Raw genomic sequence first — 21,471 nt, forward strand, 5'->3', positions numbered from 1 at the left:
GAAGCACCAGCCTCAGACAGCACACTGCACAACTTCTGAAGTCTTCAGATCAGTTGTTGGCAGACTGCCAAGTTACCTGCCTCTCCCCCCAACCACCAACCCTCATCTGACAGTGTAACCCTATGGGACAGAGTTTAAACTAACTGGGACACTGATAAAACCACTGTTTTGGTCTTCTAAAACACTGTAGAGGCTTTACTTTTCAGAGTAACAGACAGGTGTCTAGTACAGACAACACAAAGGATATCCAGTTAAGGATTTGACCATGTACTGAAAGATCTAATGTTTATCACCTATCATACTCATATCGTCCCTTAAGAACCATTTAAATACAGTATACTTTGAAGGCACACAAAAAAGGGATAATTTAAAGTGAGGAAGGAAACATTGGTAACATGCTTTAAACCTAAAACAATGTCACTGTTTCTCCTTGTAGGTAATGCAGTATTAACCTGCATTATTGGCTGCGAGTGAGATGTACACAACACCACGCCAAGGCATTCAGGTGTGGGGGTTTGGAATTCATACCCCACGCAGTAAGACGCAGCAGCTTACCTGTAGCTTTAAGCGCTCTTTCAGCTGGCTCTCCATCATGGTCGCAGAGGGTGGTCCTGGTGTCAGGGGTGGCTTTTGCTGCAACTGGCTCAGCAGGTACAAGATCTGCAAGTTCATAGAAAACAGGACAAGGTTACAGAGTAAGTAGAGCAGAACAAACTCCTGACAAATCAAAAGATACAACGGATTGATGAAATGTAACCATATCAATAGCTGTGTAGAAAGGCAGTAATTTCCACAGACTCCAATTGCCCACATGGACTACGTGCACCCCTCCAAGGCATGAGCATAGGCCTCCCCTTTCAGCCAACTCCAGATATGCTTTGGCAGTCTATGGCGTTTCAGCAGAGGTTATGGACTCTGCCGGCATCTGCGCTCGTTCCAGTTTAAGCGTGGAGGTTTAGGTAAAGTAAAAGCAGACAAATACTGTGAATCAGGGCAAGTTCTAGGAAGGCTTATAAGCGTTTATATAAACCTAATGCTAAAGGGGTGAATGGAAGCAATTCTACAGAACTCATTACAATAATTGAGACTTCCTACGCATCAGACAAACAGGAATAGCTCCTGGAGCTTTCACCACTTGCAGTCGAAATAGACCATGAGCCTCAGGGAAGCCCTGAGCAGTCGTCCCCATGGCGTGGTCTTTGCATGAAGCAAATAATTACATTGTGTACGTGGCAGTGCTTGTGTTACTAGCTGGATTTGGTGCACACTTTGAGGCCTTCCACTCATATCAGACAATGCTTGTTCCGCTCATATTGTCGTCAAAGAAAGTTTCATAGTTTTTTGTTAGGAATGGCACAAAAGTCCACCAATTGTAGGACTTGTGAAGACAGTTGGGACAGAGTTCAAACTCTTAGTATAGTTCTGAACCAAACCACATTTTGTTGGCAGCAATGGCTGAGCAGCCAGGCTTAGATCAGGAGGGAGAAAGGGCTGACGCACTAAGATAAAATAATGGTTTATTTTATATATATACACACTAGGGTAAAGTAATTCTTCGTAAAGGTAAGTACTATAACACAATAAGTAACTAGAACAAATGTAATCTTTACAGTAAGTACATAACTTTAGTAATACTGTTTAAATGGCAGCATGCAATTCAAAGGAGAGTCAAACTTTTGTAATAACCTTCGGAAGATCTGTTTCAGGTACAAATGGATGAACCAAAACCAATAAAGAAGGTACATACTTTTAATTATTTCACAAAGGCCATAGGCTTTAGTAGTCCATCCCAATCTAGTTATGAGAGTCAGTCAGATCGGAGGACAAAGAAACAGGCCAGGCACAAGCTGTGGAAAGTTTGAAAAGTTCCAGAGGGAGTCTTCTTTAGCAAGTAACACTTTTGGTTGCAAAAATGGTCAGAGAAGGCTTCCCGTAGGCACATAAGCGTGAGGCCTAGATGAACGTGTATGGGCGAACTCGCAAACACTAATCAGCACTCCAGCAACCCAAGAGCAGCAAAGCAACTCTAGGAAATGTTAGATTGTTTTTCTAAAATCCACCTGGGGCCAAGGGAGTGGGGGTAAATGGGGGTTGGTTTAGGACTTCATAAAACTGACCCCTTGATGTACACAGCTCCAATTTCTAATATAGGCCTGTACCACTCAAGGTAATGGTAGTTCTGGCACAGTAACCAGGCTCATTTTAGGGAGATGTGATCTGTAGGTTAGTTAAAAAAACTAGGACAATACATAGGCACAAAAGATACACACTTCGTTATATCAAAATAGTTATTTTATATATACACACACAAGGAAAAGGTAAATCTTCAGATAGGCGAGTACTATTTCAAAGCCAATACTATTGGCTTTAGTACTATTAGAGTACTATTTCAAAGCTACTCCAATGCTTCCGCCAGACAGACCCTTATCGACATCCTCTGTCGTTCCTTCGCCAGATCTATGGACTTCTCATATGGTCTCTGTGCTCTGCCCTATCTCCTCTCCCATTAATGGTGGCACTCGCTGGGAAGTTCTCATGGCTTCCTTCGACTCCTCTAAAGTCATCATTAATGTCTACCTAAATGACACTGTCATGGCCCAAGGCCCTCAGGCCAAGCACCTGCTCTTTGATAGGCGCTTCCCTTGCATCAATTTCCTCTCATCTCCTGCTGTCCCCTCCTCTACCCCCTTGGCTACCTTGCCCTCTCTCCTCCTCTGCCCCTCCTAGGGCTCTTTCTCCTCCACAGGGCGTTCCTCTGATCTGTACCCCTCCCAGAAGGTCTTTAAGGCTGGTAACCTTCATATTGGCACTCTCAACTCTCGCTCTGCCGTCAAACACTGCTCTGACATCTGCCACCTCCTTGAAGAATTAGACCTCAATGTCCTTAGTCTTACTGAGACATGGTTCATGGCCAGCTCTGTTACAAGCTTTGACACTCTCCTCCCTGATGGCTACAAGATCCTCTCAGCACCCAGATCCTCCCGGTCCGGTGGGGGAGTAGCCCTGATCTTTCCCGAGTGGATTCCTGCCTCTATCATTCCCACTCAGACCTACTTCTCTTTTGAATGCCTTGTCTGTAGGCTTTCTCTCTCGCCTACCCATTTTCTTATTGTGGGTACCATCTACCGGCCTCCTGGTCAAATCATCTCATTTCTATGAGTGGGCAGACCTCTCCTTCACCCTCCTGGCCTCTACCACTCAACTCCTCCTCGGTGCCCTAAATATACATTTAGACTCCCCTTGCTCCTCCTCTGTACTCTTCCGTGACCTCTGCGTCTCCCTCTCCCTGTCCATCCTCCCCTCTGGCCTGACTCACTCTGCAGGGCACACTCTGTCTTGATCTCCTCTGACCTCCCCCTCTCCATCCCTCTGACCACTCCTCTCTCCTGGAGCGATCACTCCCTCCTCTCATCTCATCTCTCCCTCTCTTCCCCCCCAAGCCAAGCCTACCCCAACACTGCCAGCTACCTTCTTGGACATCCAGCCCATGAAGCGTGTGTCAGTTGAGGCTTTTGCCGCCAATTCCACCCACCCCCCCCCCCCCAACCACCTTTGGCCGTCTCTCATCCTGATACAGCCCTGTCTCTGCTCTACTCTTCAATTTCTGATCGGCTTGATGCTCTTGCCGCTGTCATGAGGATCCGTTTGAAGTCCAAAGCCAAGTGCAATTCCTAGTATGACTCTGACCTAGCTACACAACGCAAGTGTAGGGCAGCTGAGAGGAAATGGAGGACATCCTGTTCATCCTCTGACAAACTGGCCTGTCGCCTGCTAAAAAGGCAATACCGACTCTGTCCTCACCAAGAAGAGAGTCCATATTCAAGCTCGTGTCTCTGCGGCATCTTACAACTCGGCCAAACTCTATAAAATCTGCAAGGAGCTGGCCAACCCTGCTGCAGTCTCTACCCCTCCTGTTGCCTCCCAGGCTCTTTGCAATGCCCTTGCCTCTCACTTCATCTCAAAAACCCAGGATATCCTGTCCACCCTCTCCACCCACACTCCTCTTCCCTCTCCATCTGTGCTTGCTGACCCTCCTTTAGCCACCCTCCCACCATCCTTCTCGTCCTTTCCTCTTTTCACCCCTGACGAGGTTGCTAGACAAGTCTGATCTATGAAAGCCTCTTCAAAACAGGTTCATCCCTGTTCCTCTAAAACCATGAAGGACCACATTGACACCCTTGCTCCGGCCCTTGCTGATTTTTGCAACCACTCCTTTGCCTCTGGATCCTTCCCCTCCCCTCTGAAGCACTCCTTTGTGCATCCTCTTCTCAAGAAAACCACAGCTGATCCTTCTTGTCCAGCTAACTATCACCCAATTTCCATTACTCCCTTTCTTGGCAAACTCCTAGAAAAGTTGGCCATCTCTCAGCTTAACCTTCATTCCAATTATGTTGGCTTTCTCCATGATCACCAGTCTGGCTTCAGAGCTGCCAGAAGCACGGAAACTGCTCTCCTAAACATCCGGGAAGATCTGCTCAGCAACCTTGACTCCAACATTCCCTCTGTCATCATCCTCCTCGATCTCTCTTCTGCCTTCGACTCGGTCAACCATACCATCCTGCTCAACCGTCTCCGTGAAAACCTGGGTATCACTGATCAGTCTCTGGCCTGGCTGACCTCTTTCCTCCCAGATCGACCCTCCCAGGTCTAACTTGGGTCCTTCCTTTCATCAATCTTCCTCTCTACCTGTGGTGTTCCCCAGGGGTCTAACCTCTCGCCATGGCTTTTCAACCAATACCTGGCAACTCTCACCCACTGCATTGGCATTTACTGCTCAAATTTCCAGTAACGCTGACGCTCAACTCATTTTCAGGCTGCTCTCTGCCACCTCCTCTCCCTCGGATTGCCCAACTGCCATTCAAGATAGGTGTGCCGCCAATGATCTTTGTCTGAATGCCAGCAAGACGGAGATCCTCCTCATCGGCACACCTTCACCATCCTTTCCTCTCACTCTCTGGCCGGCCTCCATTGGCCCTCCTCCTACCCCCACCTGCGAGGCTAAGAACCTCGGGGTCATCTTTGACTCCACCCTTTCCTTCTCCGCCCACATCTGAGGTCTCTAAAAAGTCAAATATCCGACTGCACCTCCTCAGAGGTACTCTGCCTTTCCTCTCCTACCCTCAGAAGCTCATTGTATCCTAAGCTCTGGTTCGCTCTAGCTTGGACTATTGTAACAGCCTCTATCTAAATCTACCTGGCCCTACTCTCCGCCCTCTGCAACTAATCCAGAACAGGACTGCGAGACTTGTCCTTGGCCTCAAGCCCTGGGATCGTATCTCTCCAGCTCTGAAATCTCTCCACTGGCTCCCAGTGGATGCAAGGATTAAATTCAAAACCCTCTGCATTGTCCACAAGGCTTTCTGAGGCCTGGTTCCAAAATACCTTCAGCTATCCCTCCACAAATACCTCCCCTCTCGAGCTCTTCGCTCCTCTACCTCCAACTCACTCAGGGTCAGTTGTTTTTCTAACAAACGAGTTGGGGGTAGATCTGTCTTCGGCTGGGGCCTCTCTCTGGAACAGTCTCCCTGCCACTCTAAAACTCACCTCAAGACCTTCCTCTTTTCTTCTGCCTTCGCTCCCCCTCTCCCCTGCTGATTTGTTCTCTTGGCACCGTGCACCTGGCCACCCTCTGTCTTTTGTGCCCAGGTACCTGCTCATCCTGCCACCCTCCCGCACTGCCTCTGGGCCACCCTTTGCACTGGGGTCTGTACCTGTACCCTACAGCATTCCCTTTTTCGTCCTGCACTTATCAGACCTACCCTGTCTGCTGCCTTAAACCTAGCACTTGCAAATTACTGGCTGTATTACCACTGTTTGTTGCCTTTATTATTTATCTGTTTCTCCTCTGCTTCGCACTTTCCACCTCTCCCCCCTTCCATGCACTTCCCCATCCCCCCTCTCCCATGCACTTGCGCGTTCTCAATGTCACTGGGCCTAGTAAGATCGCTGTTTTGTTCTCCCCTGTTCCCCTGCCTTGCAGGGTTCAGAAACACTTGTGTACGAGCGCGATAGAAATAAAATATCAATCAATATACACAATAGAAAACCAATGTAACCTTGCCAACTGAAAATGTTTATACACTTCTTGTAACAAGCGCCACGATGCCTCTGGGCTGCAGGTGCGCTATACAAATGCAAATAAATAAAATGCAATAATTCAGCCGAATGCAATTCAAAGTTAAGTAAAACCACTATAAAAATCTGAATATTCTGTTGAAGGAATAAAATGAACAGCACCAACAATAGCATGTAAGCATGTTTCAAGACTTGTAATACTTTTCAGAGGCCTTAAGGCTTTAGCAGTCCATCCCTTTCGAAAGGATTGTGTCCTTCCACGCATTCCTCATCTTTGAAATTCGATATCCAGCTTCAGAAAAGATTTTCGGCAGAGGGTGCTGTGCTTCAATGCTGTCGACCCGTTGTCCCTCGACGGCCTCCATCTCGAGGATGTCATCGAAGGCATATATAGCACACGCAGCACCCGTTGGCTTCAGTTAGTTTTTTTTTTGCTAAAGCCATAGCTGAGGAATATGGCACGCTTTATTACTCGCAAGTAGGTCTTCTTCGTCGACACCGACTACCCCGAAGACCGGTTTCAATAAGTGTCGAGCGTGTGACTCGAAAAGGTCGTTCACCGACCCACACTGTATAGCTCTATGGTGTCTCGGGGTGGAGAATAAGACCTTGGCCTGCTCCAAGTGGCAGTCGATGACCGGAAATGCCCTGAAGGAACAAAAGGAAATCGGTGGTAGGTCGAAACCCCATAAAATGTCCATCTATCCAGACCGAGGCGACTCTCCTCGGAGGAAGAAAGTTACAAGATCGAGCAGTAGCTCCCACCACTCCTCACTGTTGAGGAAGTCCAAAAAGAGGAACCATAGGTCGCCTTCTTCAAGTTCATCATTGGACATCTCCCAAGAGAGGGTATCTTGTCCCACAAAAAAAACTCCACACCTGCAGAATGGGAAGCATTTAGAGCAGTAATGTTGGATATTTGAAAAGCAAAAACCCACGGAAAGCAATGCTCCTACTGCGCCTTCCAAAGAAACCGGTAAGGAAAGGGCTCGAGCCAAAGGACTGATCCTCATCGAGAGCTGCCGAGGCCTCGACGCGATCACAAGTCATCGAAGGATCCTTTGTGCCGAGAACAAACATTAGTCAACGACATCGACGCCTGCTGCGCCCTGGACACCAGCTAAACCCTCAACATCGGTGTCACCTTCGACGCCAGCTAAGCCATTGACACCAGCAGAGCCATCGATGCCGGTTGCACCCTAGACACCAGCTGTACCGTCAGCGTCGAGCGCCCCATACCTATGGCGCCATCCAAGTCAAAAAAGGTTTTGTCGAATCCAGTTTGGTCAAACCCTTGAGGTTTGAAAAAATGTATGTTCCTTTACCTAGAAAAATAATATTTTAAGTCTCTCCTATATGAGGAGAATGAACCCTCAGACAATGATGCACCATTTGGTCTCTAATTTGGCACACTAAATGTGCCTGAAAGTTTCATTTGGGGACTCAACGTTGAAAGACCTTGATAATAAATTTGCAGATGGACAGTGGGGTAGACACCTCACACCTGAGCTGGATTTTGGAAGGCCAGAGGCTGGGGAACACGCTAATGCTTCATATAGGCAGCTCATGTCCAAGGTGGTAGAATATATGGGTGGAGGAGGCCTGAGTTTCCATCAAATAGATTTTCCATAATAACTTACTAGAAAGTCTTAATTCTATTAAGCATTATGCTTCTCTTTCTTTATTAAATGATTAAAGAAAGCGCTCAGCAGCAAGATTATTTTTTTTTAAGCAGAAAAAATATATGTAACAATACATTTAACAATGGAGTGACAATGTCCTGAGAGTCTAAAAATAACATTAAACTACATTTCCCAGGGGTCTGAGGAAAGTTCAGCACAAGATAAACATGTGACCAATATCCTCCAATGACAGGCCAAGTCCCCACATAAACAGTGTTGAATATGATGCACTTCCTCTTTCTAAGCTGCAAACTTGACTGATGGAAGATTCGGAACTGAAAACAACTCGAAATAGCAGGTAAAGAAGTTCCAAGAATTAGGTGGATTTGTCGGTAGACACTGTCGAGAGATAATTAGTTAGTTCGGGTATATTACATCCCTATGTCCCTTAGAAGGGTGGGAGAAAAAATAGCTAGCGTTATCTGAAACCGTAATGTATTCAAAATTATGTCAGTTATCAACATAGATACATAATCTCTACACATGGTACATTCTAATTTCTCGCCGGGAGGGATAATGCTCGCCTCCGTGTCTTTAATAGAATTAAGACTTTCTACTAAGTTATTATGGAAAATCTTTATTCTATGTCAAGACTGGAGGCTCCCATTATGCTCGTTTAAAGCTTACTTACCACAATAGATGCCGGCTGTTCTACTGGTTTTAGGTAGAATTGCTTGAATACCGATTTGCTTGCCCAGTCTGCCATTCTCATGATATCTTCCAGTCAGATCCCGACTTGGAACGCCTTTGAAGCCATAGCTCCTCTTACGGAGTGGGCTCCAAAATGCAAGATATCTATTCCTCGTTGGGTTAAGGTGCTCCTCACCCAGCGTGCTAGGGTTGGGGTGGAAACTGGTTTATGTGGCTTACGAAAGGCTATTAGGAGTTGTCCGTCGGCTGAAGACCTGAGGGAAGCCATGTCTTTCTCGTAAGCCTTAAGGCATCCGACTAAGCAAAGCTTGGGCTGCTCTCTGAAGGCAGGATAAGAAATCACTCTTGATTTCGTTCTTCTATGTATGTGGAACACTATGCCATCAGGTGAGAAGGTTCTGCCTGCCAGATCGAAGGGGTCTGACATCAGAGACCCTCCTGCAGGAGACGAGACAGTAGTGTAGTGAGTTTGCCGGATAAGGCAGTACGAGATAATTCCTCATTATCAGGCCAGGATAGGAAACACTTTGATGACATCCCATAGTTTACTGTAACGAGACGGGGGCAGAGCTGAGAGTCTGACACCCTTAAGTAATCTACATACTAGTTGATGCTCACCTGCCGGAGTTCCTTCTATGGGGTCGTGGCCTGGTGAAATAGCAGAATGATATGCATAAACAGTTCTTTAGGCTAGACCCTTTTCTGCTAAGGATGCCAGGAAATTCAGAATTTCCTCTACAGGTGCCGAAACTGGATGTAATCCTTTGCCTTGCTTCAGCTTCTCCAGGTATTCCATGAGTTAGAGTATCTTTTGAGTGTGGGTGGGGCCCAACTCTCATCGATGAGGCTGACTGCTGTGTGAGACATGCCTGGAACTCTCCACCTAGACCTGAAATCCTCCAGGCTGCTAGGACCAGAGATCCTTGCAGAAGAAGAGGGTGCCGTCGCCCCGCGGGATCCAGCAGGAGATCCGGAAATTGGGGTAGAAGGATTGGAAAATCCGAAGAAAGTTCCAGAAGAACTGGATACCAGGTCTGAGAGTTCCAGACCGGGGCTACAAGAACCAATTCTGCTTGTTCTTGACGGGCCTTCGCAATCATGTTGCAAGGGGGGAGGCGTAATGCACTCCTTCGGTCCAATGTTGGAGAAAAGCATCCGTTGCAGTTGCTGCTGGATCTGGATTCCAGCCGAAAAACGCCGGTAGCTGAGTATCCAGGCGTGAGGCAAACAGGTCTTTGGACATGGGACCCCAGACCTGCTGAAGTCGAAGGAAGACTTCCTTGTGGAGCTTCCAGTCGCTGTAATCGACTGTAGGGAGTACCAATCCGTTACTACGTTCGTAAGACCCGGAAGGTACTCTGCTGTTACTGAAATCCGGTGCTCTAGGCAGTAATGCCAAAAGTCTTTGGCCAGTTCTGCTAAGGGCCGAGATTTGGTGCCACCCAGATGATTGATGTATTGGAACGCTGAAATGTTGTCCATCTTTAGTAAGATACAACAGCTCACACTGTCTTTGGTAAAAGAGCGTACTGCGAAGGTACCCGCCAAGAGCTCTAGGCAATTTATGTGCATTCCGAGTTCCTGCAGCGACCATGTCCCTCCGGTGGCCACCGGACCGCATCTCGCTCCCTAGCCGGAACCGCTGGCGTCTGACTATCACTATGTCCGGGGCAGATCCGAATATCGCCCGGCCGTTCCAGGCCTCCATGTGCGAGAGCCACCAGTTGAGTTCCATTGAGTCATCCGCTGTGAATTAGAAAGACTGTGCCTTAGATGTAATCCCTTTATCCTCTGCAACTCTCGATAGTACAGAGGTCCGGGAAAAATAGCTTGGATGGAGGTGGAGAGAAGTCCTATTACCCTTGCTAGGTCTCGCAGAGATGTCTTACCTCTGCAGGAGTCTGCGAATTTCCAGTTTGGTGGAGTGGATCTTGGCCGCCGGAAGACAGAGTTGAGCCGCTTCGGTGTCGACGACTAATCCAAAAACCTGGAGTTTTTAGGATGCAGAGGATAGATTTCTCCCAATTTATGAGAAATCCGAGACTGCAGTAGGTCTATGGCCAGCTTGGTTTGCTGCTCTACTAGAGCTTGAGATTGCGCCATGAAGATAATATCTTCCAAGTATATTATCAGTCCGACGCCTTGTTCTCTTAAATGTGCCACTACTGGTTTTAGGAGCTTGGTGAAGGCCAAAGGAGCTGAAGAGAGACCGAAAAGGTAGGCTTGTGAATTCCCAGTCTGTTTCCTGGAGAATCTCAGGTAGCTTGTGTGGTCCTGATGTATGGGCACAAGGTACGCATCCTTCAGGTCCAGGCGCATAAGCCAGTCGTTGGGTCTCAGGAGATCCCTGAGCATGTGAATACCCTTCATTTTGAAATGCCGATAGACGACAAAAAAAAAAAACAAAAAAAATAAATCGGCGAGGGTCTTGAGGTTTATGACTGGACTCACTTTCTGCGCACCAGAAATATGGTGCTGAAGAAACCCCCCTTGAATTTTTGCACGGACAAATCGCTCGTTTCAGTGCTAAAGCTTGGATTTCCTTGTCCAGCGCTATCTCATGCTCTTTGGACATTGTGATCGGAATGGGATGACCTGTCTGAAAAGGTTGTGCAAAAAATTCCAGGCCCATGCCGCAAACTGTCTCTGACCCACGCATCCCCAGATAAGTAACCCCATGCATGCGCAAAAGGAGCTAGCCTCCCCCCTATAGGCGTTAATGGCGCGGGCGCTGTAGTAGGCAGACTGACCTGTGGTTTGTTGCTGTGCTGGGTGCCAGGCAGCTCTCCTCCAGCCACGACCTCTTCCTCGCCCTCTCGAAGGGAAGGTGTCTGTGCGGTCCTGCCAGGCTTGATCCCTGGATTGCTGAGGTCTTCGATTGATAGAGTATCAGCCGGATGAGCGACCTCTACCTCGACCGGCCCTGGCGAAAATCTTCAGACCTCTTGATTGAGGATTGCGCTTTGTCAAGCGCGGTAAAGGTACCCACAAATTTAGACATCTCCTTGACGAAGGAGTAGCCAAAGAGTAGACCTTGGGCAGCTGCTCCTGACTCGGTATCTGCTAGCTCAGAGAGTGTGACATCGATCTTAAAAAGGATCCCTTTGTGGCGCTCCGCAGAAATGGCGCAGCTGTCATTGCCCAACAAACAAATGGCTCTTTGAGCCCAGCCTGATAACACTGGGTCCACAGGCGTATTAGTGGCTATGGCTGCTTCTGCCAAGTCCATTTTAGCTAGCGGACCCACGACATCCAGCACTTTGTCTTGGCAAGATTTCCAAGCACGATCAATGCCCTTTCTTGGGTCCTTGACTTTCTTACACAAGAAAGTCATCATCTTGGAGTCCAACTCCGGTGTCAGCGCCATCTTATCTGGAATCCTAGGTCGTGGTCATTCTGCTCTGAGTCTTGCTCGGACTTCTTTATCTAAAGGCTTGTGTAGCCTGTCTTTAATATACTCTGTCGTTCTTAGAGATGGCTCCCAGTCAGAAGATCTGGGAAGCATGAAGTCTTCTGGTGAAAACATCTCCTTAGAAGGATGGTTGTTGACTGTCTTCTTAGGGACGGGGCCTGCCGCGATCCCTGAAGTGGAGGGTCGTGACCCTATTGTGTGTCTTCATTGGAAGATGCGGGAGCCCGACTGTTGTAATCACAACTTTCTTGATCAAAGCCCTGTTGGTATCCCTCCGGGTTAGAGGGTCTAGTGCCCCCGTTTTCTTCCTCGGGGTGAGAGGATCCATGAGTGGAAGGGGTCTCCTTCCTATTCAAAAAGGTCTTTCAGCCTGGAGAAGGCGTCGGAAAGGGCAGCAGTGGCGGGTTCTGGCTGGCTAGAGTGGGGGGGGGGAGGTCGTAGAGTCTTTACTCAATCTAGCCGGAATACATCCCCCATCTGAAAGGTGCTTTCTTTTGTGTCTTTTTTCTCGGAAGGGAGCTCTCTTGCAGTTGCTCCTCCATGGAGTCCAGGCACTGCTGGATGGGCAGGAGCATTTCCGATACAGCTCTCTTGATGCTGGTCTCCACAGAGGAACCCAGCGCCTTTTCCAGGCTGTTTGCCATTGCCACTTCATCGATCTCATAAGTGTCTTCCTCATATTCAGGCCAATCCTGGTCCTCCTGAGCGAAGTACTGTGCTGCCATGATGCAAGGTTGCACCTTTCTATACTCCCTTCTCTTTTTTTTAAATCCTTGTAAATGTATATATTCTTGAATATATACTCTTTCCTTTTTTTTATTGTGGGCACAGACCGCCTCCTCTCAAGCAATGACAATTGTCACTGTGTATTGAATTAGGGAAGTAACCGCTCCTGGCACCCGCGATCGCAAAGTTCGTTATGGAACGTAACAAAAATTGTGTTTGCTAGCGCCAAAAAGCTGAAAAGGGCACCTGCAGGAGCAGGCACTCCCTCTGGTGACCGCGGGAGGAACCACGGTCACACAGGTTAGAGCTACTGTTTCCCCCGAGCTCTGCCGCACTAGGCAAGTCGGGAAAACAGACAGAGCACTCGGGCGGGGGCTCGCGAAGGCGGGCCCTCACACTAGTAAATACGCAGCTTATAAAAGCCAAAATATTAAATACAACGCTGCGCAGTACTCTCCGACGCCAGCAGAAAGTAGCTGGCGCCAGAGTAGATCGCGGAGCGGATGATGTGTAATACGTCCATGACTGAAAAAAGGAAAGAAACAGTACGAATAAAGCGAAGCTTCAATAAAACAAACTATGAACAGTACAAAAATAGCAACTAGTACACATCTCTTGCTGTGAGCAGCAAAGAAAGAGGAAGCGCATCATATTCAAGACTGTTTATGTGGGGACTTGGCTTGTCATTGGAGGATACTGGTCACATTTTGGTGATCTTGTGCTGAACTTTCCTCAGACCCCTGGGAAATGTAGTTTATGCTATTTTTACAGACTCTCAGGACATTCTATGTCACTCCAATGTTAAATTTATTGTTATATATATTTGTTCTCTTTTAAAAAAAAACATCTTGCTGCTGAACGCTTTCTTTAATGATTTAATAAAGAAAGAAGCATAATGGGAGCCTCCGGTCTTGACATAGAATTGGGAGATGCCAGAAACGAATACGGCTGTGAATAAAAAAATTGTAAAAAAAAAGACCACTTTTTCAGTAGTGACCCCGACTACATGCCTAAACACCCCAGTCCAGAGAGTCTGGTGGTACAGGCAGCTACTGCAACTTCCAAGCAGGCAGCTTACCCTACCGTCCCTCCAGATAGGGACGACAAGAGTACATGGACTGGCAAGGAAAGTCATTTCTACAGGGAGTATGGCGCTCAAATCAGCCAACTCCACATGTGCCCTTGCAAAATTCTCAATCTATGGGACTGCAATTCCATGGCGGCAGAGCACATTCGAGGTGCAAGAATGCAGAATTCTTGGCCATAATTAGAGACGGCAAAGAAGCAATGTGTGAGTCTCCAGTCAGGTCTGGATACTACTGACGGCATCAACACAGTAATGGATACTAGCACCGTTCTACACAAATGTGTGGTTGAGGAAGTCTGGTTTTGCACCAGATGTGAAATCCGGACTCCTCACATGACCTTTGACGGGTCTCACCTTTTTAGCAACAAAGCTGACGAGAGCCTTGAGAAGTTGCAGACCTCAAAGAAGGCAGCCAAACCTTTACGTGCCGCTGTTAGGCAGCCTCAGCCCGTTTACCCTAGTGGACAGCCTTGGAGGGGTAGATCTTTTCGCTACTACTCAGTTGGAAGAGCAAAAGGAATGACTGGTCAAAGAGGCCAAAGAAGATTCCCTCGTGGTGGATGAGGGAGAGGTGCAAAGCCATCTCAAGCCGGGGCATCTTTACCAACTGCCACTGCATCAGCCACTTCAAAAACCTGAGTTCTTGAGTCACAGTTCACAAGTTGGGGGCAGAGTTTCTCAGCATCTAGAAGAATGGCGACATTACTTAAGATGCGTGGGCATTGGAAACCATAGCCCACGGGTACGGTCTGCCTTTCATTCAGAGACTTCAGAGCAATCCACTGGGTAGCCACTCTGAGGATTCCAGATCCGCTCCTTATGCAGGACATTTTAACCCTGCTAGAGAAAGGCGCTATAGAGCTGGTGCCTGCAACGGAAAGGAACAAGGGATGGTATTCTCCATATTTCCTAATACCCAAGAAGGACGGAGGACGGAGACCCATCTTGGACTTGAGATACTTGAACAAGTTCCTCAGGAAGGACAAGTTCAAGATGGTCACACTTTCTCAGATCCTTCAGGCCCTCCAACTCCAGGATTGGATGGTGTCATTGGACCTTCAAGATGCTCCTTTTCATGAACAAATCCATCTCAAGCACAGAAAATACCTGAGGTTCGCGGTTGGCTGTTCTCATGATCAGTTTAGAGTTTTACTATTTGGGTTGACCTCCGCCCCAAGGGTTTTCACCAAACTGATGGCGGTCATGGCAGAGAGTCTCAGGAGAGGGGGGATTCACGTCTACCCTTACCTGAACAACTGGCTGAATAGGGCTCAATTTCCTGAACAAGTCCTGCATCATCTCAACGTGACCCGCCACTCTTAACAAACTGGGCTTCTCCCTCAATTACAAAGTCCCACATGACACCTTCTCAAAAGCTCCAGTTAATCGGGGCTGTACTGGATAATTGGGAAAGAGCTTGCCACCAGACGTGAGGGCTTTAGACATTCTGCAAATGGACAAGAAGGGTGAGTACCCAACATCTCCCGTCCTTCGATTGTTTGAGGTTGCTCGGCTTTATGGAATCCTGCATTTGTCTGGTGCCAGAGGTCCGCCTGAGAATGAGATCCCTTCAATTGGCCCTCAGAACTCAATGGTCCCAGATCTCAGGAAAGATGTCGGACCTACTTCAGGTTCCAAGCAGGGTCGCACAGGATCTTCTGTGGTGGGCCTGCTAGGATAACATTCTGAAGGGAGAACCCTTTTGGCAACAATGGCTGGAAGGAGAGGCCCAAGTGACCGCCGTGCTTATGACTTGCCAAGGGACATGGCGCTGGAATGTGATGGCCGTTGCCTTGGCCCTGACTGCATGGGCATGCATGTTGGCCGGGAGCGGCTTGTGCTGGCCCTCGTATGCTTCTTTGATGGTCGAGACCATCCAGCGGTATATGGAGGCCCGATAGCCTGGTCTTGAGCCTACGAAAGTGACGAACAGGGCGTCCGATTTGCGTCCTGTCCAAGTGGAATTTCAGGGCACGCCAGACATCCAGGCAGTGCAGCACTCCTAGTGCTTCATCCTTAGGACCAGCAAAGAACGTAGGAAGACTATTTCCTTGTTCATGTGGAAAGCAGACGCCACCTTGGGCAGAAATGCTGGGCGTGTTCACAGAACTACTTTGTCCCTGTGAAAGTTAGTATATGGCTACGAGGCGACCAGCACCTGGATTTCGCTGACTCTACGAGCCGAGGCCGACTAGTAATGCTGTCTTGATGGTGACCAGCGATTGGCTCAAACTGTTTGTGCACCAGGGCACCAAAGTCTATGTTGAGGTCCCACACGGGGTGCAGCCTCTTGACGGGCGGGTAGAGCCTTGCAAGCCCTGTCAAATGTTCGATAGGATTGGAGGAGAAGATCCCCCTCAGAGTTCCTGTAAGCCCTGATGACTGCAAGGTAGGTACGGCAGGTATCCACCTGCACACCAGAGTGGACGAGGTGCGCCGAGAAGGAGAGCACGTCACCCAACGTACATGCCAGGGGGGGAGGGGGGGTCGATTGCCTTGGATTCTGCACAGTGCAGAATCGGGTCCATTTACTTTTATAATGGGTCCTGTTAGCCTTGCTCCTTGCACCCTGAATGATTTCCTGATTAGCCTGATAGAGGCTGAAGTGCAGCAGTGTTACCTGCTCAGGTACCATGCTGTGAGGGCTAGTTTGTGTGGCACGCGGTGGACACGCCCCCCCCCCTCCTGCTGCGCCTGAAGATGTGCTGGGCCCGTCGGGAGGTGAATCGGAGGCATCTTCGAGAGGCTGGGCAGCTTCGAAAACCATAGTCTGGCCAGCCACCATGGAGCTACTAGAATGAGGTTGAGTTGGCAAGACTCATTGATCTTGCAAATCACTCTTAATCAGCGGTCTGGCCGCGATGGCGCAAGCCTTCATGCTGTTCCAGTGAAGCCGATATGCGTTGCCCAGGAAGCCGGGACCCTGTCCCTGCCAGGAGGCGAACTGAGGGCACTTCTTGTTTCGACAGGTGGCAAAGAGATCTACCTGGGGATGACCCCCACCTGTTGAAGATCTCCTGAATAACGAGGTCCTTTAGCTGCCACTCTTAATTGTCTGCTGCCAACCTGCTGAGTCTGTCCGCCTCCTGTTTGATTCCCCCGCGAAGTGGACTGCCATGCGGTAGATGTTTTCCAGGGCCCACTCCCACATGCCAGTCTGCACAGAGGACGGGATCTGGTGTCTCCCTGCTTGTTGATGTAGTACATGCTGGTCGAGTTGTCTGCCTGGATGAGAACCACCTTGCCCCTGAGAAGTGTTAGGAATGCTCTGAGCACTAGCCAGATGGCGTTCAGCTCTAGCCAATTGATGTGGTATTCCTGCTCCTGCCGAGTCCAGGGGCTGTGGACCGAGAGATCGTCCAGGGTGGCTCCCCAGCCCTCAAGCGAGGAGTCTGTGGTGATGGTGGCCGTCAGGGTCCCACGGTGCATGGGCATGCTCCCCCATTTTAGTAATCACAGTAAAGTCTTTTAGGCTTCCACACTGCAGTATTTTACTTGAACATTTTAACTGGAGGCGTGGGAGTAGCTATCAGTAGTTCTCTCGAGTCTGTGTTGGGATTTGGGTTTTAGTTTTGCACGTTCATAGATTTGGCTTCAGAGATAATCTTCCTTTATGAGACTTTCAGGAAGCCTTTGTTTCCCCAAGGCAAGATGGAGGTCAGGCTCTGCAGCAGTGATTAGCTATGTTTGATTGTAGTATTTTGGAATTCCAAAAGGCGTTCTAAACTGCCTTTCATTCTAGTTTTCCAAGAAACCGGTTGTGGTTTCTTTAGCACTGTAAATAAGTTTAATATTTTCCAAAGAATTCAGTAATTCTGAAGCAAGATCAGAAACTACAGAAACCCACTGCACTGTGCAAGCGGCTAGAAAAAGACCACAGAAGAAGCAAGCTAAGTGATTATTTGAAACTGAAGTAATTTAAGTTGAGTTGATTGCAAAGCTGAATCTGAATTTAAGTAGCTTTGAACAGTTTTTAAGTACATTATTGGTTAAAGCATGTGCGCAACTTTCAAAATTCAGTAAAGTTTAAGTACTTGCAAGGCGAAGCCGGCAGGCGTTTGAGAGCGTATGCAAGCGCGGTAAGCAGAGTGCATCTGTTTCGTTACATTGTGTATTTGAAAACAACTTCATGCGCGAACCGCGGTACAGCGATTCTGTGACTTTAATCTTAAATACTAACCAGAGTTTAACAGTATTTTTTGGCGGTTCGTATATTTTTGTATTAATTAATCCTCTACGCGTATCCCGTCGGACAGTGTGACGAGCGTGCTGTGGTGTCGTGACGTTCGCAGGGAAACTGTTCAAAATCACCAGCAACTGCGTATATTTCGAGCGGCGCTTCACTTAGAGGAATTCAGCTTGCCCTGGAGATCAGTCAAATTTAGAAACAGCTTTTTCAGCAGCAGCAAGAGGAGACAAATTGGAAGTAGCTAAGGTATTTCATGGATATGAAGAAACATTTGCAGCCGAGAACGCAGTTGGTTTAAAGGTTGAAAGAGTACATATTTCTGTTTACAAAAGAAATACCAATCCAAATGAAAAGAGGTTAATGAGAATAAATCACAAACAGCATCAGTATTTTCAACAGACCTCTGAAGTGAGCTTAAGTGATCAGCACAATTAGGCAGAGAGAATTCTGGAAGCCTTTGTAACAATAAGAGCGCTTGAATTAGGAATTCAAAAGAAGAAAAGTGACTTAAGTTTAAACAGCAGTAGACAAACAAGAGCATACAAGAGCTTATCAGATAAAGAGCATAAGCAGCAGGTATAGTGGACGATGGTGGTAAGTTAATGGGAACTTTTGAGGAAATGTGAATGCACAGTTAGTAATCAGTTGTACTTACCCTTTAGCTACCCACAAAGCGCAGAAATCCAGTCCAGTTCTTGAGGGTGTCAGAGGTGCCAAAGAAGATCTGCGTTTTTTATTTATATCCACTTTCCCCTTTGGTTTGCCAGCTAGGGAGTTATATCAGTTCTGAGACGGTTTAGCGGGCAGACCAGGGGCTTGGGGGTGGGAAACCGGGGGTCGGTGTCCCAGCATCACACCCGCAGGAAGATTCATCTGGACCAGACAGTGGCCTGCGGTGTAGGCGGCGGAAAGGGTTTTCCCGTCCGTAGGTTGCAGTCCCTGGACCAACATGTTCAGTCCGGGCGGAGAGATGGAGGAAGGTTGATCTCGGATTGGGAGCCCCGCTCCTGGCTCAACGAGTCCGCAAAGTGCAGCTGAATCCTCATCCTCAATCTTGTGTGGAATGGCTAATGGGACCGTTGCCAAGAGACCCAGGAGATGCTGGTACCACCATGCCGAGGTCACCGCTCTGCAGAGGAAGTGGGTGGTGACCCTCTTGATGGGCGAGATCTTGTCCTCCGAAGTAAATACCTCATCTGAGCACGTATCCCAGATGAGGCCAAAGAATGTCAGCCAGAATCCCGTGCAGTGCCCTTAGGGACCATTACACACAATCAAGACTACAGGTGGCAATACAAGTTTTACCTTTGGTAAAAGCCTGTACTACTATGTCAGTGGTAGCAGTGGTGGAGCAGCCAGGCTTATCTCAAGAGTATGAGCAGTAGCAGAGATTACACAAAGGGACCACAATTACTGTGACTCAAGCAAACACTGACTCAAGGTTTCAGGTAGAAAAATATAAGTACATTTATTTTTAAACCATTTGTTGTAAACACGACACTTCCATTAAACTTCAATAAAAACCACACGTTAAATATACTACAACTAACCAATTCACTTTGTACAGTCTCTCTCAAGGTAAGTACCCTGTGTTTGAATGAACCAGTGTTAGGCACAAAACACGTTACCGTGAACACACTTGCGATCACTGACAGTTCGGTCTACTAAATAAACACTTATCCGTGACATGAAATGCTACCGGGGCAAAAACACTCTTAGCACCTGAGATACCCAGAGGGAGTTGGGGGGAAAAATCACAGGCAATATTTTGGTTAGGCAGACAGAATCGAGAAACACTCAGAGAGAAGAGTTCAAAAGTCAAAGGGCCGGAGCCAGGATCGAAAGACACCGGGGCCTGTTGCCGAAGATCATAGCCAGGCAGTTCACGATTCAACGTAGCCAAAAGTACTTCGATATTGTCAATGTTCGGAAGCAAAAGTTATAAGGAGGGAAGACAAGGGCAAGCCTTGGAAATGAAAAAAAAGGGATTCACCCAGTTTCCTCGGCAGAATAGTACCTTTGTTGCAATGGTGCAGCTGGTGCCCTGGAAGTTGTTCCTGTTGGTTTCCCGCAGACCCACGATTCCTGGAGCTTCGTTGTGAAGGACGACGTCTGAAGGGGGGGTCTGCAACACAGGGATGAAGCCGGCAGCAGCGACAAGGAATAAAAGGAGCGCTCCTTAAAAACAGGAGGCTCTTCAGGTGGCTATCCGGACCACTACAGCAGTGTGCAGAGATTTCGACCAAGGAAGAGGATCCTCTGACTGTAGAAGATGAGCTGGTTATCCCCACCAAGCACAAGGGAAGAAGAATCTGGACTGGATGTTCTGTAAGTCGTTGAAAGGCAGATGGCTCAGGACTGCAGCAGGGCTTCACCGGGACGGGGTAGTTGCAGCAGCCGTCGTTCTCTCCGCTTCTCTTCGGTTCCTTGTAGTTCCAGTGGCGACTCTCTGACTTCTAGCCCAAGAGACCTGCCTTTTATGCGAAAACCCCTGTTAGGCAGAAACCTGTGCAGTTCCCTCTGGGACCACTGCAAAAGATTTAAGATTACAGGTGTTTGGCAGTAAACCCACTTGGTAGCAGTCTGTACCACACAGATTCACTTGGTAGCTGTGGCTGAGCAGTCAGACTTCCCTCAAGAAGAGTTAGGCAGTATACAGAGTATTCACAATAGGTCAAAAGAACACAGTAGAACAAGCAAACACTGACCAGAGCTTGGTGTAAAAGAGATATAATTATTTATTTAAAACCACATCTAATAAAACACACAGGCACTAATATTAAGCAGTTCAAAAACCCGGTCACTAAACGATATACACTCCCTTAAAAGAAGATTAGGCAAGTCTAAAGTAAAGCCCTACTTATTTTCAGACAGCGGTGAGCGCTTAACGCAGATGGCACTCTAATAATTCGTTTTAAAAGGGAGAGAAAAGCAGTATATAAATTGAAACAGATCCCAACACTTTCCCAAGAACACAGCAAGAGAGGAAGGCAAACCGTGAAGTTAGAGTTCAGCAAGCCGGATCCACTTAGAGGCTCAGAACGAAATGTGTCCAAGGTCACACGGTTAAAAAGTGCACAAAAGTCTCGAAAAGGTTAAGAAAGGGTTGGACCAAAAGAAAGGGACCAGTTAGATGGTCAAGGCGGCCAGCCCAGTCAAGAAGGTTAAGGGATTATTACCTTGTAGCAATCTTTAGAAAGGGAGGCCTGGCGGACACGGTACCTTAAAGTGGTGAGAATGCTCCAGCGGGGGCGGCAGTTCCTGGCAGCAGATGCAAGTCGGTGCTTCGTCCTGGGGAAGAGAGGACCTTGTCGGGGAGGAAGACGGGAGTCCGTTGCACTGCCAGGGAAGAAACCAGCCGCGGAGTTCTCAGTTAAAAGGAGCGGTCCTTTTGTTCGCAGTCCAGTGGTAAGTGGCTATCCGGTTGCCGGGGTGCTTGGCACGGGCAATTCGACCACAAGACGTCCTGGGATGCGAGAAAAAGAAGGTAAACTGGTTGTGCCCACCAGTCAGGGGAAGAAGATCTTCTCTGTCGTCGCGAAGTGGTGAGTCGGTTCCGCAGGGCTCCACCGGTGGTGTCGTCGTAGCAGGTCGGCTCAGCTTCTCCCTCGTCGGATTCTCAGGTCCTGTGGCGACTTCTGAGGTTCCA

The 21,471-nt window shown here is 48.1% G+C and overlaps 1 protein-coding gene across 4 annotated transcripts in view; it reads right to left on the reverse strand.

Moving 5' to 3' along the window:
* The window catches only part of KIF4A (kinesin family member 4A), an 807,676-nt gene that overhangs the window by 229,687 nt on the left and 556,518 nt on the right, over positions 1-21,471 (reverse strand). For all 4 annotated transcript variants that reach the window (XM_069612448.1, XM_069612449.1, XM_069612450.1 and 1 more), the window contains one exon: positions 556-660. In XM_069612448.1, coding sequence (XP_069468549.1) covers positions 556-660 — 105 coding nt within the window. The remainder of the gene's footprint in view (positions 1-555; positions 661-21,471) is intronic.

This window comes from Ambystoma mexicanum, chromosome 5p (assembly GCF_040938575.1).
Source record: "Ambystoma mexicanum isolate Mex_15411 chromosome 5p, UKY_AmexF1_1, whole genome shotgun sequence".
In the NCBI taxonomy this organism is placed as follows: domain Eukaryota; kingdom Metazoa; phylum Chordata; class Amphibia; order Caudata; family Ambystomatidae; genus Ambystoma; species Ambystoma mexicanum.